Below are 26732 nucleotides of genomic sequence, written 5' to 3' on the forward strand. Positions count from 1 at the left end.
CAACAGCATGCCTTAGCTGCCAAACCACATTTTGGAGTACATTCAGCACAGCACAGCCAGCTGGTTAAAAGAGGCAATTCTATATTTAGTGCTGGTGCAACCTCGACTTGAATACTGTGTGCAGTTCTGTGCTCCACAATACAGAGGGAATGTTGAAACACTTGATATTAGAGCAAATGAGGTCATCAAAGCTAGTAAAAGGGCTTGAAGGCATGTCCTGTAAGTATGCTGGGGTTGTCCAGTTTGGTGATGAGGAGGCCAAGAGGCAAACTCTTTGTGACTCTCTATAATCTCCTCAGCAGCAGAAGCAGAGGGAAGTGGCCAGCTTTTCTTGCTGGAAACAGATGGCAGTACACAAAGGAATAGCACAATAATGTAACAGGGAAGGTTCAGACTGGATATTAGGGACAAATTATATAACATGAGGGTGGTCAAAACACTGGAACAGGTTTCCTAGTGAGTTGAGTCATGCCCCATGCCTGTTAGTGTTCAAGAGACATTTGAACAATGTCCTTGTTAATATTCTTTAACTTTTAGCTAGCTATGAGATGGTCAGGAAATTGAGCGAGATGATCTTTGAAGGTCCTTTCCAACTCTCCTCTCCTCTCCTCTCCTCTCCTCTCCTCTCCTCTCCTCTCCTCTCCTCTCCTCTCCTCTCCTCTCCTCTCCTCTCCTCTCCTCTCCTCTCCTCTCCTCTCCTCTCCTCTCCTCTCCTCTCCTCTCCTCTCCTCTCCTCTCCACCTCAAGATAAATAAGGATTGAACTCACCAGCTTCAATAGTGACCCTATCTTTGAAAGACCCATAAATTCATCATACATGTTAGAAAGAAGGAAAACAATGCATATTCCAGAGAATTGTTACCCACACACCCTTAACAAGATAGATACAACAAATAAAAAACTTATCAAGTTGCAGACTGTCTCTTTTTCTATACATTTTAAACAAATAAGTCCAGTGAAATAAGTGCTGTAATACCAAAGATGCATAGTATAATGTTACATACATTTGGTTATTATAACAATGAAAGAAAGACCAAATGTTCTGAACATGCTGATAGGACAAAGTTGATTAAACAAGTGAAGAGAGAGTATACAATGTTTAAAAGGTAAAGATTTTTAAAAATACCCTAATTTTCTGTTTTCTTTTTGTTTTGTTTGTTTGATTGTTTTTACACTGTTTAAATAAATCCTATTATCATAATGTAATATTATCTACTATTTGTGAATTTCAGCTATGTACTGTGTTCATGAAGAGAACAGACCAAATAAAGATACAGACTAGGCCGTAAACAGTTTGTAATCAAAGGGATATATATATTTTTTAATTCTTTTGAGAGGGGAGGAGGGATTTTTTTGTTATTCTTTTTTGTTTTGTTTGAAAGCAAATGTTTTATTAACATGTTAGTCTGTAAATTAATGAAAAAATCTCTGAACAGTTCATTCTTGGAAAATATTTTGCTGCATTGGTCAGTGTGTGAAGATTAACACTTTTACTGGGCTTTTCACAATGTAGTACTTACGTTGATAAGGGCCATTTCCACTTGCCCTCATCTATTCCACAAACAATACCCAGGCATTCAATATAATAAGTAAAATAAACAGAACAGTTCTAACAGTATGCAAAATGTGGGGTAGTTTTGAATGCTTCTTGATTGGGGGAAATTTTAAAAATTGAATTGATATAATTATTAGGTTGCTCTTGAGAATGTATTTTATGCACATCTCCTGCTACCCTAAAATATATTATTTCTTAACTCTCCTTTTTCTCCAAAGTAAACTATTACATAAAATTCAGTTTCAAGTAGTTATTAAATCATATGTCAGATAAACTTCTCTGTTTGGATGGTAAATATTTACAAATGTAGGGATGTGAAAGCCTGGTTCAGGATCCAGAGAATTTGGAATATTCAAGTTAATGATCTCCAGATACCTCTAGAAAAGCCTTGTGACTACCTCATACTTCATGTTTATCCATATCCTCAACCCTAAAGAGAGAGTAAGAATAAAAGAGGAATCTTTCTGGAAAAGACAGAAAGAAGAAAATGAAACAATTTTCAACTCCCAGTCCCACTTCCGTCAACGAGGATGTTTCCTTGTGAAATGCATGAATAACCTTCATTATTAAGTGACTCATCTTCAACCTAGAAACTGGAACCACTAATTTTTCCTTACAACTTCTCTCCATTTATCTGCTGAAGAAGAGAAGAGGACTCTTCTCTCACTGGTAACTTACTTGTGTGGTTTCCATGTAACCCGAAGAAATTTTCTAAGATGCAATCTCGTATGAACAAGTCTTAGGACTCTGGCATATTGTCCTGCCCATTCAACATGATGGTGATGTTGTTGCAGTGGACAGGGAAATACACTGAACAGCAGGCCTAATGATGCAACAGTCTTTCTGTTAACAACTCCTGAGAAGCTACCTAGTAGGGAGTGGCTAGTCATCTTGTTACCTTAGGACACGCTGAACTACAGAGTTGTCCCATCTGAGACAGTGCTGGGAGCAGCAGGAAGAGACACTTTTCTCATATGAGCTCAATTTGAGATGATTCCTATCATAAACTGCTGGGAAATGGATAACAAGAAGAGGAAGGTAGAAGAGGAAATAAATGCTCCACATCACTCCACTGGCCCTGAGTATGACCCATGAATCATACTTTCACAGCTCAAGATTTCATCTCCCTGGGGTCGTGTCTCTCATCCTCCTTTTTCAAACAAATTACCAGATTTGGCACTTGCTGTCTGGATTCATTGGTGATCTACGGGGACAATGGAAGTGTTTTACAAAGTCCTGATTATTGCTGACAGGTCCATAGACACGAAGTGGCAAGGGACTATGTGGATCTGTATCCAAGGAAGACTGTAAATCCTCAGGATCCTGGTGTCCACACATTGCCTGAAGAGAAGCAAAACAGAAAAGTAAGTCTATGCAAAAGTGCTCATGTAAATAAGTCATAAAGCTCTTCTGCATATTCCACATGACTGGGACTGCTGAAGTAGACAAGGAAAAGCTTTCGTGGATGCCAACAGTATTAATACCCTTTGCTTTTGAACTTTAGTTTCTTATCCCTTTCCCTCCACTCTGTCCCAGTTTCCCTATCTGATCAGGCACTTGCGTTTTTCTTTATGCCATGTAGTCCACAACACAACAAATTTAGACCATCTTGGACTTCAGGCTTATGTAACCTTGGACTCCATCTACTGTGGTAGTATAGGTGTAGCCCTCAGTGTTCAGGTTCAGCTTATTAACAAAAATAAATTAATGATCATTAAGAAAGGGAAGTATTTAACATCACATTACTGTGAGAGAAATTGGGAAGAAGGTTATGTGGCTTTACTGGTGTTACAGTTGAAGTTCTTCATTCTTGTGATTCCTGTCCTTATTCATTGAGAAATGATCCAGTCGCTTGTCAGATCACCTCTGAAATACAGTTCTTGGTACTGAGACCCAATTATTTGTGATTTTAGAACTGCATTACTGCTTTTCTGCATACTGCCCTGACCTGATGCTAATACATACACAGAACTTTTCTTTACACAGTCACAGCGACTAATAAGGATGAGAATTTTCTGAGTGCAGAAATCCAAAATCCTATGTTGATAAACTCAGCTTCACAACTATGTACAATGGCACAAATCCTTAAACTATATTCCCACAGAAATCTTCAGCTAAGTGTATGTGTATTTCTAGTTCTTTAAGAAGCATTCTGATTATTTTTTTCTATCAATCACTCAGAATTACTGTATATCACAACAAAGAGGTGGATGGAACAAGAGACAGAGGAATATGTGACTTTTCCACTAAAGTTTCTCTTTCCATTCATATGATTTCTCACAGCAGGAAAAAAAAAAAAAAAGTATTTAGTGTCTGACAGTGAAGTCAGCTTACTCTGACAACTGGTTTGCTACAACTTAACATTGGTAGATTTCAGAGATTTATGATGGTATATTCATAGAAAGGCCTCTTGTTTGCTTTGAGATCCACAACAAATTAGGAGACCTGAAAATGAATTTTAGCTTTCAAAATAAGATGCTGAACCTTCCAACAACATCCATCATATCCAGTTCTTCAAAGAGTAGGGAGAAAGGATTGAATATTGAGAGAGAAGAGCTGTAATAATGCAGAAGACAATGGAGAATGAGAGAGATACATGACTAGCCTAGAATTCATTACATGAGCAAAACTGAGGTAGAAAAGCTGGTCATGTGAAAGTCCGATCTTCGGTAAATACTCCTCTTGTTTATGCTTTTTCAGCCAATTCTTATAGGCCTGTGAAGAGAAAAAACTTATAAACTTCCTTTCAGTCAGTAACCCAGAAACATATCTTCTTTCAATTATACACATCAATCTAATATATATTTAATACATTTAGCATGTTTGTATCTCTGCTCACCCTGAGATGCCTTGCTCTTGCTAAACCCCTAATATCTGTAAGAAGGGAGAAGAGCAACATCAACTCCTCTGCTTCCCTTTTCAGACACTACTACACACAACTGATCAGAAGAGGAGGTTAATGACTATGCTATGAAAAAGAAAAAAGAAAATGATTTACAAAGAAAGAAATACTTATGTGAATAAAAAAATTTTAAATGTTTCTATGGACACCACCAAAATTCCTTGACCCTCTCAAAATTCTTCATGTAACATTGTAATAGGTACCATCTGATACCTAGAGAACTCAGATCACCCCACACTCAATAATTAATTAAATCTCTCAAATCCTACATGAAGGAGTTCTAGACAGAAGTATTGCTGAAAAATGTTACTATGAATATTATTAATATCATATTACATTATATTCTAGTTCATGTCTCAGCTTAGGTATAACATAAGCATATAGTAATCCAATATAAAATAATAACTCGCTTTTGTAAGTGTGATCTAACTGGGGAAGTAAGAAAAAAGGCTGTCCCCAGAATAGGTGAAGGGAAGAAATGGTTTTATATGGTGGTAGTGAGGTTACAAGCACAATTCTGTGGAAAGCCTACAGTTTAAACAGCAGGGGAAATGCAAAGCACTGCTTTGCTGGCACAGGCTTGCAAAAAATCCTGGAATGGAGCACCAGAGTCAGGTTTATGACTTGTTAGTTGAGCCATCTGGTAGACTTCATGGTCATAGAAGTGAAATCAGAGAAGTAAGTAGACTAGAATACCTGGTAAGCAATGGCAAGACCTCCAGTGTCTGCTGTATTCTCCAACAGTGTGGAAGTACCACTGACCTTAAAGCCAAAACTTTCATACTGTTCTACCAAGCAATCTATAGATTTCTGTAGCACACTACTGTTGCATGTAGGACAGCCACCAGGATGCACTGTGGGGGGAAAAAGAATCCTAAGTTAAGGTATTTCTGATGCTCACTTCTACCCCTCACAGAGTTTTCTTAGCAGTCCATTTGATATTGTATGGGCAAGCTTCACTTGCTTTAATAATGTATGTACACATGAATACAAGGAATAGGATTTAAGATCTCTTGAGGTAAACTGCTAGTGGGGTCCAGAAGAGTAAACAAAGAAGATAAGCTTCACCCAACGGCTGGTACTTACTATAATCATAAAATACGTGAAGAAGTTCATGTGCCATGAAGACCCCAATGGCTCCAAAGTTCACAGCACTGAAAAATAAACATAAAAAGAGTGGTTTTGAAAAGAAAAGAAAGACAGTTGAGAATTCTTTATAACCTATTCTACTTCAAGAGCACTCAGAAACATTTTCTACTTACTGTCTTCCAGGTGTGGTACTCTGTAAAATTTGTATGGAGCAAATAATCTTGGATGAGATCGTACAGCATGTGTGTGGTGTCCAGGGGATCAGACCCAGCCAGCACGGGTTCATGAAAGGCAGGTTGTGCTTGACCAACCTCATCTCCTTCTATGACTGGGTGACTAGACTGGTAGATGAGGGAAGGGCTGTTGTTGTGGTCTACCTAGACTTCAGCAAAGCCTTTGACACTGGAAACTGGCTGCCTATGGCCTGGACAGGTAAGGAACTGGCTAGAGGGCCGTGCCCAGCAGGTAGTGGTTAAGTCCAGCTGGCAACCTGTTTAAAGTGGTGTCCCCCAGGGGTTGGTACTGGGGCCCATCTTGTTTAGTATCTTGATGACCTAAATGAGGGGATTGAGTGTACTCTCAGTAAGTTTGCAGATGACACCAAGCTGGGAGGTAGTGTTGATCTGAGGGTAGGGAAGCCCTTCAGAGGGATCTGGATATGCTGGATTGCTGGGCTGAGGTGAATGGGATGAGGTTCAACAAGGCCAAGTGTCAGGTCCTGCACTTTGGGCACACAACAACCTCATGCAGTGTTATAGGCTTGGGTATGAGTGGCTGGACGACTATTTCTAATGCAGACCAGGATGCCATTGGCCTTCTTGACCACCTGAGCACACTGCTGTTCAGCTAGCTGTCAACTAACACTTCTAGATCTTTTTCCTCCAGACAGCTTGAGAGCCACTCTGCTCCAAGCCTGTAGCATTGCATGGAGCTGCTGTGACAAAACTTCAGGTCCTGACACTTGTTGAACTTCATCCCACAGGCCTCAGCCCATCAATCCAACTTGTCCCAATCTCTCAATAGGGCCCTCCTACCCTCACAGAGCAGAACTGTCAAACCATTTCTATCTGGCTTCAGAAAATAACTGTTTTTCCCCTCATCTGGAATGCTCTAAGAAAGAGAGATTAAGGGCAGATCTGCTGATATTCTTCCTGGAAACATGGTGTAGTAAAAGGACTACATTCAGCTTCACTTTTGCATACTCTCCATACCTGGGAAACTCCACGTGGAAAAAAGGGCTGCGGAACATTCCAGCAGGAAAGACCACCATGTGGTGCCCTATTGAGTAGTATGAATGGACAGCCCAGGGGGCCACCTGCCAGCTAGAAGCAGAAAAAGAGAAATGAGAGAATGTACTGACTCTTTACCTGATGGATTGCTCTTATTCTCCATTGCAGAAACAGTTCACTCATTACAACAGTTGGTACAGCACAGGAGAAGGATGAAATTCACATTATGTAGAGTTAAGGGTATGTGATATAAACCTTAGCTTATGTAGAGTTAGTCAGAGCTATGAGCATAACTTTCACTCACATTAAGGGATTCCTCTTCACGATTTCATCTGTCAAATAAGTCAAGATTATTAACCTCCTATGATGACCAACACTAAAAATGTAAGATTCCCAGTATACTCAGTTCCATTGCCTGCCTTCAGAAGCATCCATGTCCTTCCTTTAAGATCTCTCCACCAATACTCACATCAAGTCAGTGCTTTTCTGTCAGTTAGCGAAGCCCAAGAACACCATTTCTCTTTATCGAGGGTTTATGACAGTGGGCAGAAAAATCCCTCTCTCAGGAGTCTGAGACTGTTCTCCACAACAGTGATGTTTTTGATAGAACAAGATAGGTGAAAATACAAGACAATGCTTATTTTTAATATATGCATACTCTTGCAGAAAAAAAACTGCAGCATCTTGTCCTTAGGATTAGGAGGTGTCATCAGTAAGTTAGGAGAGATGATTATGGCCTTCAGTTCAGGACTAATTAAATATTAGCTGTTACTACTGTGTCCAGTTCTGCCCATGTCCCCTTCACCCTCAGTAGAAAAAGATACAGAAATACAGCTAGACACAGTCCTGAGTGACATATTTCATTTGAACCTGTTTTGACTGGGAGGATTGATGTGGAAATCACCACAAGTATATTCCACAAGTACATTATTCTGATTATTTTTCATTTCAGTACTTACATATCTTGTACACTTACGTATCTTGTGAATTATGCTGAAGGAACTTTGAGAATGAATTCTCCCTCATCATCTTCAAGCAAGCCACCACATTTAGGAAAAAAGTGTCTTCATTTATCTCCAGCTAAGGAAAGAGTAGAGAAATGTCACCATCACACGGAGTGATCGAGTAATGAATTGGATAGTATGAGTGAGAGGAAAATTCCACAGGCAAAAAAAAAATTGTTCATCAAAAGATTGAACACCTATTGTGTGTTTCTTCATTTGTTTTCCTTCTTCTGGTTCTAAAAATACTTCACTTTAAGATGTGACAGGAACATTATCTGTCACCGAACAGAACATGCAAGCAGATCACAATCAAGAGGAGACAACACAGGCATGACAGTGTAGAAGTAATAGATACTGGTTAATTGGATTCATTCTCAGAAAGAGAGCAATATGATATTTGCATTGATTCAGAAGTCATGAACTCTTGGTAGCAGGCAAAATATCAGCCAATACAGGTAAACTGCTGGTAAGAGGCAAACAGATATATTTTATAGCTCACATTCTGGTATTCCTTGTTCACTTTGGCAGTCTGGAGTATGTAAGTTGGATAGCCAATTTCCACTTGTAGTTTGGACACCTGAAATCATAACAACCAACAAAACAAAACAAAACAAACAAACAAACAAAACAAAACAAAACAAAACAAAACAAAACAAAAAAAGAAGCATGACCAGCAACAGGTTCTACATTCTGGTAATTCTTTATGAACTATTTCTAAGCAACAAAACTATGATCTTGTTAATCAGTCCTTTACAAAAACAACCACTCTATTTAAACAAGACACCTCATCTCCTCTTGCTATTCTGTTTTCTTCACTCAGGGACCTATGCCCTAGTATTGTGCTTTTTTCTTTTTTCTTTTTTTTTTTTTCTTTTTCTTTTTTAATAACATTTTCTTCAATTCAGTTTGTAGTTTTTAAATTCTATAGATATATAAAACTAAAGGTACAATGTACCTCATTACAGTTAATTCACGGCATCCATAGATCTTTGCCTATGTGTCAGTGTATGATCACACATGCTTGATAGCACTTAAAAAACTACATAGTTTCTGGTGTGTGGATAAGGTGATGGACAGGATGGCCTCAGTAAATTCTGCCTTGTGCACTCACCAAGATTTTAGCTTCCTGGCGAGTTTGTTCATCCATCCACTCCAGCTGATCCAGTTGACCACAGAGGGTATCTTGGATCTCAGAGAACATCTGCTCAGCCTGCAATGGAGAATAGTAGGCAGTCACAGGTGCAGAAACACATTGTTCAGGCCTGCCTACTGTCTTCCTATGATCCAGCAATTCAACTACAATACAGTAGTTCTCTTGATGAAAAGGGAAATAGTAGTTTCCACATCTATTTAGATCTGGGTTTCATAGGCATCCAGTAGTTCTTCACAGGTCTCACAATTCTTTCCCACTCCCCTTTTCCTCTTGCCTATCACTGTAAATAAGAGTCTCATAATCCCTTTTTGTTCAATCGCTACTGACATGGGAATGGATAAAATAATTGTCCCAGTTCTATAGTGACAGGAAAATCCAATATTTGTGAGTATTTCACATTGGTGTCTCCCTTTCTAAATGTCTGGAGAGTCTGAATCTCTCCTTCACAAAATTATTATGCTTTGTTCATCTAGCTTTGGGCTTCAATACAGTCTTAGTTTTTCACTGTCTTTTCTTGGAGTTGTTTACCCTTCTCATTGCAAACTCTTTATAAAACATGGTGCCTATACTAACTACCCATTTCCCTCTCCCCTGCCCCCCCCAAAAAAGAGAAATTTGGTCATCAAAGGAAAAAAAAAAACAAAACAAAGAAAAGCTTTTTCAACAGTGCAGGGAGGTGTTCCATTTACTGTGGTTCCATTCAGAATCTTTTGTCATTGAATTTTTTTTCTGTTACAACTGCTCATAAACACTGTGTAGCCTTGGCTCACATACCATCTGCTTATTGGCTTTATAACTGAAAATCTTGCTTTAAAGATTCAGGATTTATGATGCATAGTGTTGATACTGTCATCTCAGTTAAGCACTCTGAAACTGCATGTATTTGTAGGGTTTCCATATGTATTTGTGCTGTACACATGATTTTGTTAACAGATGAGATAAAGGTAATAATGTTGTTTATTCTAGCAATGACAGTGCCCTTGTTCTGATCCTGTTTGTCTATGAGGAGGGGAAATAAGTAACCACATGATATATAAAAAGGTATGAAACCTACACATGAGCTTCCTGCTTGGATGTGTTGCTTAGTTGTTGGGATTTAAAAAAAAGAAAAAAAAGGGATGAAGCTGGGCTCTACTTGGGATTAAGATGATGAATACCTACAAGTTTCTTGTTCTGCTCAGGGAAAATTTCTTTCACAATCATCTGCCCTAGGACTGGCTCAAAGAAGGAACTGGTATCAGTCAGACACTTCCTCCAGCGCTCATCTGGGATCTGTAAGAATAGAAAAAGTAATCAAGACATATGAGAGTGAAGAGGAAGAGACAAGAAGATGAAGATGGTAAAAAGATATGTGAACACACAGTCACTAACTTATACATAGCTATCTAAAAATGACGGCTGTGGATGTAACGTAACCCCTTTCAAGCTACTTCAGGAAACTTCAACTCAGTAAAGCACTGTGTTACTTACAATACTCAACTTCACACAAGATGAATACTCATATTCTAGCTGTGACAAAAACATAGAAGAAGGTGGTTAGCTATATGTTGTTTCCTATCCCATGGTACAATGCAATTAGCTCTCTAAAGTTTTGTATATCACATCAACTTTCACAACTTTTTGAGAAACATAGAATCATAGAATCATATAAAGGTTGGAAAAAACCTCTAAGATTATCCACCTACCACCTACCACCAACATAAAGCATTTATTGGCCTAGTGAGTATTGTTTTCCTTGTCAAATCATAGAATCATCACAGAATCATAGAATTGTTTGAGGTGAAAGGAACATTTAAGATCATCTAGTCTAACTTTCCTGCAATGAACAGAGACATCTGTAGTTAAATCAGGTTGCTCAGAGCCTGGTCCAGCCTGACCTTGAATGTCTCCAAGGACAGAATATCCACCACATCTTTGGGTAACCTGTTCCAGTGCCTCACCATCCTTATTGAAAAAAATTCTTCCTTACGTCCTGTCTAAATCTCTCCTGTTCTATTCTGAAAACATTTCATAGAATCCTAGAATCACCTAGGTTGGAAAAACCTCCAAGATCATCTAGTCCAACCATCCACCTACCACTAATATACCTCCACTAACCCATGTAGTACCACATCTGAATGTTTCTTGAACATCTTCAGGAAGGACAGTTTCCCAGAGGGAAAAATGTTTATTAACTTTCTGAAGGGTTGGAATTTGGCTGTCTAATTTTACTCTTTGCTTGTGTGATATCCCTCAAGAGTGCAATAGCCAGAATTGCAAGGTCACTACTCCCCAGGCAACCTCCAATCCTGATGTCACCAATCAGTTTACTGGTGTTAGTGAACAATAGATCCAGCACTGCATCTCCCCAATAGAGTTATCTATTGGTTTAGAAAGTTTTCCTTGATAAGGAAAACTCAGGAGCCACCTGGATTGCCTTCAGCTCACCATGCTACTTTTTCAGAAGATGTTAGTATGGTTCAGTCCTCTAACAGGACAAGAGCCTGTGAACTCGACACCTCCTGTAGCTAGAGGAAGAAGGCTTCATTAAAAGGCTTCTCTTGATCTTGCAGGCTGTAGTGCACACCAAATCTAAGGAGCTCTATCCAGGTGAGATATCAAGAGAACATCCAGAATGTGTGTCTTAGTTTATTCAGTAGCTGTAGAAGCTGAAGAAGATGGCTAAATATTAACTCACCACTTTGAATTCCGTTTTCCCATAAAGAATCTTAGATAGCTCCTCACGTGCATCTTGGAATCGACTATCAAGGGCAGGGGAGAGATTCCCAACCAGACAAACAATCATATAGATATGCGGAACCCTGTAGGAAAATGGCACTTTAAAAGACCAATACAGAGAACCACTTTGATTCACATTAAGATGAAGTCACCTCCTGGCTAGATGAAGTCAAATTTTTGAGCAGTAATTCCATTAGAACATTAGGAAATGAGCAGAAGCCAATCAGTTCTGAACAGCAAGCAGTATTCAGTTTTATGAACTGAATATTCAAATATGAATAGAAGCAGGCAGAATACCATACAAAACACATTGGAAGTGCCAGAAAGCCATGAATAAGAGAACAAGGTTGATACGATGAGGTTTTTTTTCAGCAATAGTCAGATTGTCATGTTATGAGGTTGTCATAAACAAAGAGGTATAGCAAGTGCCAGAGGAACCATTTGAAGCAGAGGAAACCTGGTAGCTTGAATGATAGTAACACAATATTCTGAAGGGTCTACTGCTGGGTCTATCAAAAGGGGGATGAATTCCTCATTGACTTTCCTATGAAACCCACTAACATGAGTCGACCAAAGAAACACCCCCAAGAACACTCTGAAGACTCAAGGGGTAATTAACTTCAAGGGTATAGGACTAATTATGGGAGGAAGGGAAAAAAGAATTTTAGCACTAGGTAAAACATGTTATGGAATATATCAAAGAGACTGGAGGATTCTAGAGATTTATTATGGGATGTTTATAAGAATGACCAGAGGCAGCGAAAGAGAGAGATGATGGACTAGGAGAAACGTGCATGGTAACATTGAGGGGAAAGTTGGTAAGAGGGAATGGTTGAGTGTAGACTTTTGGCTTGCCAGGATGTTTGTCTCACTGAACCCTGTGTGTGGTCACCAGAGTCCGTCTCATCTCATTAAATGCTATTCTTAAATATTTTCTGGGTATGTACTCTCTCTCCTTTGGGGTGGGAGTGTGGCAGGGATGGAACTGGATTCTGAAGAAAGAAAGTGTCTGAGAATTGGCTGTTGAAAAAACCAACAGTATGTGCAACCTACTGAAGAGATCTGTTTGTATATACATGTTTGCTGCAAGAACATACATGAGTACCTGCAACCAGAGTCCCAATGGATCATATCTGAAGGTACCAATAAATGCAGAGATCAGGCAACCTGAGGCCAGCTACTGGAGTGACTGAATGTCTAAGATCAGCTACTGTAGTGGTCCATATTGTATTTGTACCCGTATGTATACTTATATGTATTTCACTACTAACCATAAATATTAATTCTTACCTTTCTTTGTGCCATTCTTCAATGATCTGTGACATGCCTCTTAAATAATCCATATCATGCACTGCAATTGGCTGAGAGAGATTAATTGGCATAGGATGGAAGACAGCCTGGAGACATGACAACCAGTCAATAGCAGGTGCCTTTTCCTGAAGGTAAAACAAAGCTTATGTGGCAAACCACCAGTTTAAATCAACTGACAAGAAATAACAGGAAAACTAGGATTGTCCCTTTGATACATAAAAGAGAGAACTCCAATGAATTGAGTTGTTTTACGCTACGGATATTGATTATTGTAGAGAAGAAGAATAACATATATTTATTTTATTAAATCAGTATAAAGTTCTGTGGACAGAAAAGTCCAACTGCTATCAAAAAATAGACAGCAAATTAACAGGTTATTTAAACTTCAACAGACTCCAAGGGTAAGTTGCAAGGAAATGGTATCTAAACAATGTATTTTGTATCTGTTTTGATCTGGACCTTCAGAATGTGAATGTCATAATATAATTGTGTTTCTTAAGTTCTAAGGCACAGATAGATACCTGTAACTCCCTAATGGTAGTGCGAAAGAACAGCATTCCCCTCTGCCGTCTTTCCTGCAGGGGGGTGACAACACGCTGGAGATTGGAGATGAAGGACAAGGTAAGGGAAAAGGAATGAGGAGGACCATCTTGTAGACCTCCAAGTAGTTCCCCCAGTTTCTCCAAATATGAGAGATAGACACGGAGAACCTGCAATACATATGAGCATATGATCACAGGGAGAGACGTGACCAAAAGTAAGTCAGTCCATCCATTCACCCATCCATCCTGACCACAGGATTTTAAAAACACAATAGTCCTGTCCAAAAATTTATCAAACACAGCTCCCTTTTCAGTGAAGAACAAGGTGATTCCAAAAGGAAATAATCTTAATTTTTCTTCCAATTAACTATTTCTTCAGATACCAAAATCAGTTTAGAGCTATCTTTGGACTCAAAAGAGAGACTTGTAATAGATAGTGACATGATAAGTCAGAATTTTGGATGGAGAGGAAATGGTAGCATTGCTTCTGTGGTCATGAGCTATGACAGGAATGCTTGCATATGGCCTTATTTTCTGAGAACTATTCTGAAAGATACAGACAGAGAAACTGAAATCAGCTCTGTTTTTATGCAGAAAAATGAGCTCAGTTCAGACAAATTGTAATTATGATGAAATTAACTTTGTTACAATAACTCCTAAGGTCAAAGACCTTGTTTCCCCAATTTTGGTTAAAATACTTCAAAATAACTTGAAAATGCTAGCAATCACTCCCCAGGTCCAGAGATTTTAATGGGTTATAAAGCCTTCACTTTGAACAATTTTTTTTTTTTTAAACATTCTGCAAGGTGAAACATAGAGTTTCATACTACCTAAAAAATACAAAAGAAAAAAATTATAATCTTTTCTTTCTACACTAACATTTTTAATTCTGGCATCTAAAAATTGGTTACATTTTAGAAACTACTATTTTTTTAGAAAATCAATCAATTACTTAAGAAATTCCATTTGGAGACATTTTCAGAGGTCACTGACCATACCCCATGGAAATACGTCACTCTGAACCAGGAAGCAATTCAAGGAGATCCCTATACCAAATAGCTATTTTTACCTTTATTCAGCCTTTGATATGTTACCTCAAGATAATTTTTCTTTTTGAATTTACTTTCAGCTGGCATCTCAAACTCAGGATGGTCAATCTGCAAAAAAAGTAAAGGACAAATATCTCAGTATTCCAGAAACACCAGAAATGTAATAGTACGTTAAATAAATGTTTTTTGTCTCTGTGTCACAGAATATGAAATGTTAATAAATTGTTTTACTGTTGAAAAATGTTTACTAAGTAATTTTTGTTTATCTATCAAAATCTGCATCTCATTTGCAATCCCATTACAAATCTGTGGTGACTGGAATTCTCTTAAATAATAAATACTCTTAAATATTTCTCCACGTGCTGCAAAATCAATAGTACACCACAGTTATTAAACACTTAACATGTACTGTACGTTATTCTAATAGCCACACCCAGAACATGAGAACTAGATCCTTCCACAGTAATGGAAATATACAGTGGTCAAACAGAGGAAATTAGAATAATTAATTCTTCCTCATCTGCTCATTTTTCTGCACTATTGATTGGTTTTGTGTGTGTATCTGTGTAATAGAACTAAGAAAATTAAAGAAAATGTTAGGAAAACTTTTTTCAGAAAAGACCATAGGCTTAACTTGAGCAGGGCTGGATCTCATGAACTGCGCAATTGACTCTTCATTCCCAGCATTTCCAGATAATTCTCTGTCTTTATTTCACTCACCTGAATTACATTGGTCTTGGGATCAGAAGGACTGGGTCCCACATGCACTCTGAAAAAGGGAAAAGTGTTGTATCTGCCCATGAGAATCTGAAGAGTTTCATTAAAATCTTTTGCTTTCCCTATGCCTGTGATGTTCCATCCACCAACCTAGAGGGGAAACAGAGAGAAATTTATTTGATTCATATTTACGAACTTCTGCCACTCCTATGGGCTCAGTCATTATGACAATTGAGAAACAATAAAGCAAATAGCAATAGAAGAAACTCGTGAAGATTTCTACATACCTTCCTTACCTGTAACTTTCACTCAAGCAGCAAACTGCAAGATGACACTGAGAGGGGAGAGAGGTCCACAATAGCTAGTTGATATTAGAATCGTAGAATCACAAGGTTGGAAACGACCTATAAGATCATCTAGTCCAACCGTCTCCTCATCACCATTGCCACCACCAGCACCAAACCACATCACGCAGCTCCTCATCCAGATGCCTCTTGAACACTGCCAGGGACGGTGCTTCCACCACCCCCTGGGCAGCCATTCCAGTGCCTGACCACTCTCTGAGAGAAAAAGTTCTTCCTCATGTCCAACCTAAACCTCCTCTGGTACAACTTGCGGCCATTACCCCGTGTCCTGCTTGTTGCCTGGGAGAAGAGGCCAAATCCCTCTTCACCACAGCCTCCCTTCAGGAAGTTGTACAGTGCAATGAGGTCTCCCCTGAGCCTCCTCTTCTCCAGACTGAACAATCCCAGTTCCCTCAGCCACTCCTCATATTTGTGCTCCAGACCCCTCACAGTTTCGTTGCCCTTCTCTGGACCTGCTCCAGGACCTCAATGTCTTTCCTGTAGTGAGGAGCCCCAAACTGAACACAGCACTCGAGGTGCGGCCTCACCAGAGCTGAGTACAGGGGATGGTCACCTCCCTGCTCCTGCAGGCCACACCATTTCTAATGCAGGCCAGGATGCCGTTGGCCCTTTGGCCACCTGGGCACACTGTGGGCTCATGTTCAGCCGAGCATCAACCAACACCCCCATGTCTTTCTCTTCTTCACACTCATCCAGCCACTCAGCCCCAAGCCTGCAGCGCTGCATGGGGTTGTTGTGCCCAAAGTGCAGGACCCAGCACTTGGCCTTGTTGAACCTCATCCCATTTACCTCAGCCCAGCGATCCAGCCTAAATCCCTCTGCAGGGCCTCCCTGCCCTCAGGCAAATCCACACCACCTCCCAGCTTGGTGTCACCTGCAAAAACTGAGGGTGCACTCAATGCCCTCATCCAGGTCCTCAATAAAAATATTAAGCAAGATGGGCTCCAGCACTGAGCCCCTGTTTTTCCTCACAAGGTGAATATTCTCAGCACACTTTGGAACAGCCCAGCCCGACGCAATACTCACATATTGAAGGGTCACCTCTCCCAAGCTCAAAACTGTTCATCTAAATGAATTGAAAATCAGGCAAAAATGCCAGGTGGCTTGTGTGGATAAACAAGGACCTTCTATACAAACTCAAAACATAAAAAGGAAGCATACAGAGGATGGAAACAAAGACAAATAATCTGGTTACACAGGAAATGAAGAAGGCTGAGATACAACCTTCTTTGACAGAGATTTTACTAGGTCCCACAGACAATGAAGAAAGGCTGGAGCAAGGAAGGTGTACCCTTGGTGGAAGAGAAACAGGTCAGGGAATACTTAGGCAAACTGGACATATGGAAGTCCGTGGGTCCGTGGATGCATCCATGAGTGCTGTGGGAACTGGCAGGTGTTACTGTCAGATCATTCTCAGGAATCGCTGATTGACCATGCAGACTGAGAGAAGTGCCAGAGTATCGGAGGAAAGCAAATGTAATTCCTGTCTTCAGGAAGGGTAAGGAAGAAGACTTAAGGAACTGCAGGCTGGTTACCCTCACCTCAGTTTCTGGGGAGGTGATGGAGCTGCTAATCTGGAAAACATTTCAAGGCACATAAAGAAGAAAATTATCAGGAATAGTTAGCATGGCTTCACCAAGAGGAAGTCATGCTTAACCAATAAGATAAGGTTCCCTAATGAAGTGACTGGCCTAGTAACTGAGGGGAGAGTCATGAATCTTCCTGGACTTCAGTAAAGCTTTCTGACACTACATGAACTTCAGAGTCAAGATGTGAATGAATGAGCTGGATATGCAGACAGGTGAAGTAAATTGAATGAAAACTGGATGAACAGTGGGTCCAGAGTTGCAAAGTCTAGTTGGAAGCCAGTAACTAGCAATATACCCCAGGCATTCTTTCTCGGCGCAGCCTGTTCAACGTCATCATTAACAATATGGATTACGGAGGAGAGTGCGCCCACAGCAAAACTGGGAGCAGTGGCTGATTCACCAGAGGGTCATCCAGAGGGACATGGACAATCTGCAGAAATGGCCTCACAGGAACTTCATGAAGTTCAAAAAGAGGAAATACAAAATTCTGCATGTGGAGAAGAACTGTAAGCACCAATATATCATGAGGGCCACCCAGCTGAAAATCCGTCTGGCAGAAAATGACCTGGAACTCCTGGTAATCACCAAGTTGAACACGATCTAGTAATGTGCCTTTGCTGCAAAGAAGGCTAACAGCATCCTAGACAGAATTAGGAAAAGTATTGCCAGCAGGTCAAGAGAACTGATTCTTTCCCTCTTCTCAGCACTAGTGAAGCCACACCTGAAGTACTGTGCGCTGTTCTGGGCTCTAGAATACAAGAAAGACATGAGCTAATGGAGAGAGTTCAAACAGCCACAAAAATGGTTAAGGGATGCTAGCTTCTTACAAGAAAAGGCCGAGAGGGATGGGACTGTCTAGTGTGGAAAAGAGAAGGCTCAGAACAGATCTTATCAATGTGTATTAATGCACCTGAATGTGCAAAAAGAATGGAATCAGGATTTTCATTTGTGCCCAGTGACAGGACAAGAGACAGTAAGCACAGACCAAAACACAAGAGATTCTGCCTGAACATCAGGAAGTATTTTTTTTTATACTGTGTAGGTTACTGACCACTGGCAAATGTTGTGGAGTCTGTCTCCTTGGAGATATTACGAAAGACATGGTCCTGGGTGATGGCTCTAGATGGCCCTGCTTGAACAAGGAGGTTGGATAAGATGATTTCCAGGGATCCTTTCTAGTCTCAACCATTCTGTCACTCTGTGACACAGTAAAAATGCATTATAATTAACAGTAGAACAGTATACAGGGGGAAAAAAAAAAAAAAAAAAAGAACAAAAAGAAAAAACAGAAAAAACGCTGTGAAGGAAAGAGAAAACAGGACACACTTCTCCAAAGTTATTCATTTTAACAAAAAACATCAGGGATGTAGGGTTCCTCCTCCCTGACAAGAAGACACACAGGATGCCCTGCAGTCATTTTCCTTCAGCTGAAAAGGGTTCTGCATCTTCCTTGGAGAGAGGGAATAAATGTTTTTTGCTAACAGAAAGATGGACAACCTTTCCTGGCACTGGGAGGAATCTCACAGAATGACAAGAGAAGCGTTTTCCTCTCCAAGCAAGGTGTCCTGAAACTTGAAGTAGCAGATGCTCCTCAGATCTCATACACAAGCATTTCACCCATTTTACAAGATGCTCCCTGATCTGTAAGTTGAATCCTACTGAACTGAGCTTTTGAGATTAAAGATGATCTCACTCGGCAGTCTTGGTTGCTGCACATCAGTCCTAGCACACATGGGCATGAGGGCACATTTAGGTATCTGATGGTTGGAAAGCTAAATCTTTAAACAACACTCAAAAACAGATTTCTCTCCTACAAGTTGAGCACTAGCAAAATTTTGTTATATAGGATCACATAGCCTGAACTTCACCCTTTCCTATCCCTTGCAATAATTATCTTATCTTCTGGAGAGAGAAGGAGTAGCACAAACATTCACCTGATTTATGAGGTCCTTCAATAGTTGACTTCCTTGGGATTCTATCCTTTGGGTATCCATGCATGAGCGATAGAACTGGATTGCTTTTTCCTTAGCTGAGCCTCTTATCTCAAAGTGTGGGGCCTCTAAGGAGAAAAAAAATATATATATATATGCGAAAAACTACAAAAGAGCTAATAAAGATGGGCAGTATTAGAACAGAGAAAATTTTTTAAGAGAACATCACCTTTCACTTTGATTCAGACCAATTCAGTAAACACATTCACACTTCTCTAAGTAACCCAAAGCAAGAGAGCTCATGTTTGCCATGACTCTTCCTAAGACCAAATCCATGAGTTTCTTTGCATGGAAACTGATGACAACATGAACATGGAGCATATCTAGGCTTTGGTCTCATATAGAATCAGGACATAGCCTGAGTGCACATTCAGACAGGCACAGCAAAAAGTATCTACTTTTAGAAGGCAGTAAGAAAATGATCTGGTTTCCTGAATTTTAAGGAATGACTTCCATCTGTTAAATTTGGAGAGAAGAACTAAACTGTCTGAAATGTAAGTATTTTAATATGACTTTTCTTATAGGTGTAAATCTCTACTTTCTATGATAGAAGAATGAAAAAAAAAACAAAAACAAAACTGGACTCAGTTCCTGATAGGAATGCTTGGGCACTCAGTTCTTGGTATTCTCATCTCTGACTGAGGAAGATGCTGAAGGTACCACACCAATCACCTCTTCCTACCTAAAAGCCTTTTCAATATCAGCTGGTTTTCTTCCAACAGCACATCAAAGATGTTTTGTGATACTTCTGTGCTTGAGTGTTTGCCTTCCCAGCTGCCACAAGCATATTTGTAGAAATCCTCACAGGGATCTACAGTATCATTCCTAGAATTCAGGAGTCTGGCCAAGAGTGCAAGGCTCGGTTCAACATCACATGATCCTGGGTAGGAAGGAAAAGAGATATCTGAGCAGTGACATTGAAGAATGAGGACAATACATTCAACAACTGGCAGAAAAAAAAAAAAAAAGAAAAAAAAAAAAGGAAGGCAGGGAGGCAGGGAGGCAGGGAGGCAGGGAGGCAGGGAGGGAGGGAGGGAGGGAGGGAGGCAGGGAGGCAGGGAGGGAGGCAGGAAGGAAGGAAGGAAGGAAGGAAGGAAGGAAGGAAGGAAGGAAGGAAGGAAGGAAGGAAGGAAGGGAGGGAGGGAGGGAGGGAGGGAGGGAGGGAGGGAGGGAGGGAGGGAGGGAGCCTTTTCAATATCAGCTGGTTTTCTTCCAACAACACATCAAAGATGTTTCCTGATACTTTTGTGCTTGAGTGTTTGCCTTCCCAGCTGCCACAGTCAAATTTGTGGAAATCCTCACAGGGCACTACAGTGTCATACCTAGAATTTGGGAGTCTGGCCAAGAGTGCCAGAAGAAAAAAGAAAAAAAGAGGAAACTTATAGTAAGATTTCTGTTTGATACAAGCTCCATCTGTTGAACTCCCTGTAAGTTTTTGCTGAGGATGCAATAATATACCCTCTGTCTCTACTTCACACCAAGGCTGCTTTGCACTTTGCAAGGGAGATTGTGTCAGTCAAAGACAGGCAGTTCGTCCAGGGGTGGTGCCCTCCAGTGGTTCCAGCTCGGCAGCCACAGGTTGGATTACTCCGCCTTCTCTCTGTTTTCTCTCAAACAGCACACACTGATTTGCCCAGGCGACAAACAAGGAACTACTGGTGATGTTCACACACAAAGCAAAAGGAGGACATGGTACAAAGAAGGTAAGGAGAGGAGGTTAATGCACGCAGGGAGGTGTTCAAGCATGGGAAACAAACGTTTCTTGGCAATGACAGCTTTTAAACAGGACAAAGACTTGCTTGTGGTGTATCTTGCTTTCATTTAAAACCTCCTTCATCCGGAATACTGTGAACCCAATGGGTGTATGCTCTCACTTAGAGTCAGGGTCTTGTATCGACATCAGATACAACATCAACATCAGCTCTACTATTAAATTAACCACTCACAGATCAAAGCAAGATTTTCATGCTATGGTTTCAAACTGTGGTTTGTTAAAGTGGAAGGAGGTACGCAGAGTGGAAATGGACATGATCTAAGCTAACCACTTTTTCCCTAGTTTCTCTAGTGAACCATTCATGACAGAAGTTGAAGAAAAATGCCTGTCAACCATGCTTGTTTTGGAGTAGGAGATACGTGTACCCACCCATATAAACACAGCCTCAATATTAAGCTATCTGTACACGTCAGCATTTGTGTGGACTGTTCTGCAGGTAGCTTTTTAGTGAATTTGAAAGATAACTGACTATTTCAGGTCTCCACTCACAGCTTCCCCACTGCCCAGGAGAATGTGAGTTTTCTGTATATCAATATAGTGATTGGTATTAGAAAACTAGAACTAGGCTTATTAAATCAAGGATAGACAAGTGGAAGAGAAGCTCTAAATCTCAGATTCAGAGCCAGTTTCCTGGAGCTGACTGCAGACGGAGCAGGGTCATAGAAGCTAGAAGCCAGGATGATGAAATTCAAGAACTTCTTGACAATATAATGCTGCTCTCTCACAAAACTGGGCCCAGGCTTATCAAATGGCAGTCAGAGGAGGACAAGCGGGGGGATATCTCCCTACTATCACACAAGGAGGAGGCAGAACAGTCTACCTTTTTTACAACTGGTACTTTTTTACGCTTCTTTGTCTTTCTGAAAGTCTTACCCTCACACAGACACTGGGCACAATAATCCATGCAGGCAGAGGGAGGAAGAGATCTTAAAAACAGGGTGGATATGGAGTCAGGGAAAAGGATATTCCACATTATACCTGGAGCACAAGTCATCGTGATGTAGGTGATGAGTAATGCAAAACCAAGAAGAGTACTGAGAAGAAGGGCGCACAGAAGTAGGCTTTTCTCCCGAAGACATCGTTCTTTCTTTGTACCTGTTCCCAGCTCCTGGTCACTGGTCTGTAGAGAGAAAAATGAAATGTGCAGAAAAAAGGAAGAAAAGACAACTCATTACATTTAGCACTGGCCATATGCTATGCCTTCTCCCTAAGCTACTAGAAACTCACTATTGACTAGTGCCAGAAGGCTAACAGGAGGCCCAGTCCACTCCCATAGGCTTTGCTTCACGCCCTTTGTTTCCCATTCTCTTCCAAATACAGCAGGTTCCACAGTGCTATGAAATCTGCACCTAAGAACCAGCTTGCCATGAGGAGGCATGTCCTTTCCTAGCTTCTGTTGGTTTACGGAATCACCTTGAATACGCCTCCTGAAGAGACCAAAGCCTATTTGGAGCCCATAAAGCCGATTACAGGATGGTCTGGACTAGTGGTTCTTTATTCTGTTAGTGTGATAATTTGAGTGAACCACAGAATTGCAGGAGCTGGAAGGGACCTCCAGAGATCGTCAAGTCCAACCTCCCTGCCAAGCAGGCCCCCTACAACAGGCTGCACAGGAAAGGTGTCCAGGTGGGTCCTGAATGTCTCCAGAGGAGAATCCACAATCCTCCTGGACAGCCTGTTGAGCACTAATTTCAGATATCTCCTCAAGAAATAGCTCCTGCATCCCAATCAAAAAATCAGAGTATTGTTTGTGTTGGAAGGGACCCTTCAAGGTCATCTGGTCCAGATCCCCTGCAATAAACATAGAGGTCTACAGCTAGACCAAGTTGCTCAGCCTGATGTTGAATGTACCCACGGACAAGACATCCCCACATCTTTGGGCAATCAGTTCCTGTGCTTCGCTACACTTAACACCAAAAACTTCTAAACCTCAATATACAATATAAATGTCCCCTCTTTTAGTATGAAACCATTTCCCCTTGCTCTGCCACAACAGAACTGCTGAAGAGTCTGTCCCCTTCTTTCCTATTGCCCCAGTTTAGATACTGAAAGGGCGCTAGCAGATCTCCCGGGAGTCTTCTCTTTTCCAGGCTGAACAGCCCCAGCTCTTTCATCCTGTCCTCATAGGGGAGGTTCTATCCCTAGCATCACATCTGTGGTCCTCCTCTGGAGGCACCTCAACAGATCCATGTCTCTCTTTTAATGAAGTCCTTGTAGGGGAGTTCAAATCATAGGATCATAGAATCCTAGAAACCTAGAATGGCCTGGGTTGAAAGCAAACACAATGAACATCTAGTTTCAACCCCCCTGCTATGTGCAGGGTCACCAACCACCAGACCAGGCTGCCCAGAGCCACATCCAGCCCGGCCTTGAATGCCTCCAGGGATGGGGCTTCCACAGCCTCCCTGGGCAGCCTGATCCAGTGCATCAATGCCCTCTGTGTGAAAAACTTCCCCCTAATATCTAACCTAAATCTCCCCTGCCTCAGTTTAAAACCATTCCCCCTTGTTCTATCACTACCCACCCTTGAAACAGTCATTGCCCCTCATCTTTATACTCTCCTTACAAATATTGGAAGGCTACAATGAAGTCTCCCTGAAGCCTTCTCTTCTCCAAGCTAAACAAACCCAGCTCTCTCAACCTTTCCTCATAGGAGAGGTGCTCCAGCCCTCTGATCATCTCAGTTCCCTTCCTCTGGACCCGCTCCAAGAGCTCCACGTCCTTCCTGCTCACTGCTTCTATCTATGGGGGATGCTCCAAAAGTAACGCCTCCTCTTGAATTATGTTGTCCCACAATACCAAGAGTGGGGGTTGTTGGTACGGCATTAGAGGCTGAACCTTCGCACCAAGATTCCATTCCAAGATTTTGGTTTTGATCCATCTCTGTAACATTGGTATAACTTTGCCTTCAATAATGTTTGTTTTTTGCATGCATCAGCTAAAGATTATGTAGAACTGTGCTTGTCATCGTGCTTAATATTTATTTAATTTACTGCAAAAACAGGAAACATGGCTATTTACAAAAATAATAAAAGCCTACAAGAAGTAGACATGCTCAGCATGGACTCCTTCCCACATGGAAAGGCTAATAAAATGAACAGCCTGTTCATCATTCTAGAAATGTATTATCATCTCCAGTAATATAATAGTGGACTATGTTTGGACACTGTGTTAGTGATTCCTGTAAAAGCACACTAAGAGAACAGAAAATACAGAAAGAGGTGAGAGTGGGGGGGTGGGAGGAGGAGGGGAATACTATTGTCCAATATTTTTTAAATGTCCATTTATTTAGTCATTAACAGAAACCTGTCAAAAGCAAAAGCATCTTACTTGACTCCTGTAAACTTCTTGCAAAGGTTAAATGCCTAACTGCTTCTGTACCTTTCTAATTCTATTCTGCTGACTCCTTAGGGTCATAAAACACTGTAGCTTTTATTTTCCAAATGGAGACTATGGCAGAGAAGTGAGCAAAAAAAATTTACTTGGCTGAAAAGTAATTACTATGACTTGGCTAACTACTATTTACTTGGCTGAAAAAAATTACTATTCTTCATTGTGTAAGATCTCATCCCTTACCATTTAGGAACAAGTGAATTATTTACATTCACTTTGCTCCTGAATTATCCGTTGCAATAGACTTTCTCATTTTCACATTGGAAATTTTGGCCACCTGTTATAAAGTTATTACCATTTTGCAGTTCTTTATTCTCTGAATACAGCCTAAGCACGGACGAGTAACAGGAAGAGCAAGGAGCTCGAAATCCCCGCACACTGTGGGACAGGGGCAAGACCCTTCTGGATGCAGAGTTCCAAAACTCTGCTGCCCTAATCCTCTAGGCCAGTAACATTAAGAAGCACAGCTGTGACCAGAAAAGAAAGACAAACCCTCCTTACCTCTGGAACAGCCTTCATTCCTGTCACTGAGCAGGCTTTGCCTCTGTGGTTGCCACAGCTGTCAACTGTGCTTACTTGTTTACTATCAGCACTTGCTCTGTGCTCAAGGCACACTGCTGAGTTTAGAGACAATCTCCTCTTCCCAGCTTGGCTGATTGCTGTGGGGAGGAGAAGAGCAAGGAAGAGCTCTGAGGAAAACACCCTTGAAGAAAATGGGAGGGAGGGAAACTGTGACATTTCTGCAATTCTCCACCCACCTTCTCCACCAGAAAATTAGCTGCATTGTTCCCTTCTGCAATTCCTTGTGACCGTGGGTCCTTCTGGTTGTTGGCTCTGTTTGTTTGTTTGTTGGAGTTAGACTGAAATCTGTGTGAAGAAAAGGATGTGTTTCTACGTCTCCCCTCAGCTACTTGCTTCTTTCCTCTCCAATGGCCTTGCTATCCAAGCCTGTTTGGGTCTGATATTTTCCCTGCTCTCAGCCTGCTCAACCTGATGTCCCACGGACTGGAGGCCTCTGTCTATAGCGAGATGCTGTGGGCTATGGATACTATTGTTCCTCCTCTTCCAAAAGAAAGGCCGACGTGCTGACTTGGATTTGGCTCTCTCTGATCTGCAGCAGTGCATTCCAGCGGCGAACGCAGGTCCAGGTTCTTTTTCTTTATTGTTATTTTTAACTGAGATGCACAAAAACCACATTGATCGTTGACTCTGTTTACATTGATGGCAGCCTGTGTGTCTTTGCTTCCTGAAGAATATGTACTGGAAAGATTTAGGAGGGCAGCTTATTTACTTCAAATAGTATGAGATAGAATCACTTCCCAGAGGCATTAAAAAGAGGGTAATGGAAGCTGGGAGTTGAGACCGGATCGTGTGGAAGCTGGGAGTTGAGGGGGATGGTCAGAGCAGTTTGCTATCTGCTTCCAAAAGGACTGATAGCACAGAATCTTTCACAGCAGTATGCAGTTTGTTAATCCGTCTTCTGTATGTGTCTGAATTCCCCATCTTCCTAATGAGAGCATCTAACAGCTCTCAGGCTTTAGGTAGTGAAGATATATTTACATTTACCTTCTAAGCTGTATAAAATTTCTGGACAGAGGAGAGGAGAGGAGAGGAGAGGAGAGGAGAGGAGAGGAGAGGAGAGGAGAGGAGAGGAGAGGAGAGGAGAGGAGAGGAGAGGAGAGGAGAGGAGAGGAGAGGAGAGGAGAGGAGAGGAGAGGAGAGGAGAGGAGAGGAGAGGAGAGGAGAGGAGAGGAGAGGAGAGGAGAGTCAGGGATTCTGTCACAGAGCAAAAAGCTAGAGGCCTTCTGACTAGCTTGTGAACTCAGGAGAGCAGAGCTGTCATCTGTGCTGTACAGATAAGAAGGGAATCAGTCGATAAGGATTACTTGTGACGTCACTCCAACATGTACTGCCAATCCCTCTTCCTTCCTCAGTGATTAGACAAAGTTTACAGAGAAACTTTTTGTCTTTTCTTTCCGTAGTTGATAAGAGTGTCTTCAAGTAAACTTGCACGTTACTAGGAGAAAACAACTTCATAATGTAAAAGCACCATATTAATATATGCATGAATACATATTTAGCTCTCTAGATTCTCCGAGTTCTAGAGGTTGCATATTCAATAAAACATGCATGCAAACATGCAGTCTCCTCCAAGACAGACTTTTCTCAAAATGCGAATGCATATAAGGACAGTCCAATGTCCGGTGGCATGTGACAGAATGAAAACTTGCATATCCGTCTGATAGCGTGGAAAACGTAGGGTATGCTTACATGGCTTACTGCTGCCGGATAAATACGTGTTTTGTCCCTATCCGGAATTTGCTGAAGAAAGAAAGTCTACCTGAAAAGGC

At 41.0% G+C, this 26732-nt stretch overlaps 1 protein-coding gene across 2 annotated transcripts; it reads right to left on the reverse strand.

Annotated features, from left to right (window-relative positions):
• Positions 1-922: 922 nt before the first annotated feature.
• Positions 923-24984, reverse strand: LOC128091923 (kell blood group glycoprotein homolog). Of its 2 annotated transcripts, XM_052705339.1 has the most exons (18): positions 24883-24984; positions 21967-22108; positions 19897-20094; positions 19158-19282; positions 15273-15419; positions 14598-14660; positions 13483-13671; positions 12941-13086; positions 11610-11733; positions 10094-10204; positions 8891-8989; positions 8279-8356; positions 7752-7855; positions 6758-6868; positions 5544-5611; positions 5154-5311; positions 4175-4270; positions 923-2896 (listed from the first exon to the last, which is right to left on the reverse strand). In XM_052705339.1, the coding sequence occupies exons 1-18, from the start codon at positions 24898-24900 to the stop codon at positions 2720-2722; spliced, it is 2154 nt and encodes a 717-aa protein (XP_052561299.1). In that variant the 5' UTR covers positions 24901-24984; the 3' UTR covers positions 923-2719. The 2 variants fall into 2 exon arrangements, with proteins under 2 accessions (XP_052561299.1, XP_052561300.1); XM_052705340.1 differs by lacking the exon at positions 8279-8356.
• Between the last annotated feature and the right edge of the window lie 1748 nt (positions 24985-26732).

Source organism: Tympanuchus pallidicinctus, unplaced genomic scaffold (genome assembly GCF_026119805.1).
Source record: "Tympanuchus pallidicinctus isolate F22 unplaced genomic scaffold, pur_lepc_1.0 scaffold55, whole genome shotgun sequence".
Lineage (NCBI taxonomy): Eukaryota > Metazoa > Chordata > Aves > Galliformes > Phasianidae > Tympanuchus > Tympanuchus pallidicinctus.

Excerpts from the sequence above, each read along its gene's own strand:
- LOC128091923 (XM_052705339.1), bottom strand. Across the intron at positions 15,420-19,157 it reads TGAAGGACCTCATAAATCAG|GTTGGTGGATGGAACATCAC; the intron begins GTGAATGTTTGT and ends TTTCCCCTCTAG. Across the intron at positions 4,271-5,153 it reads GTCTTGCCATTGCTTACCAG|GCCTATAAGAATTGGCTGAA; the intron begins GTATTCTAGTCT and ends TTCTCTTCACAG.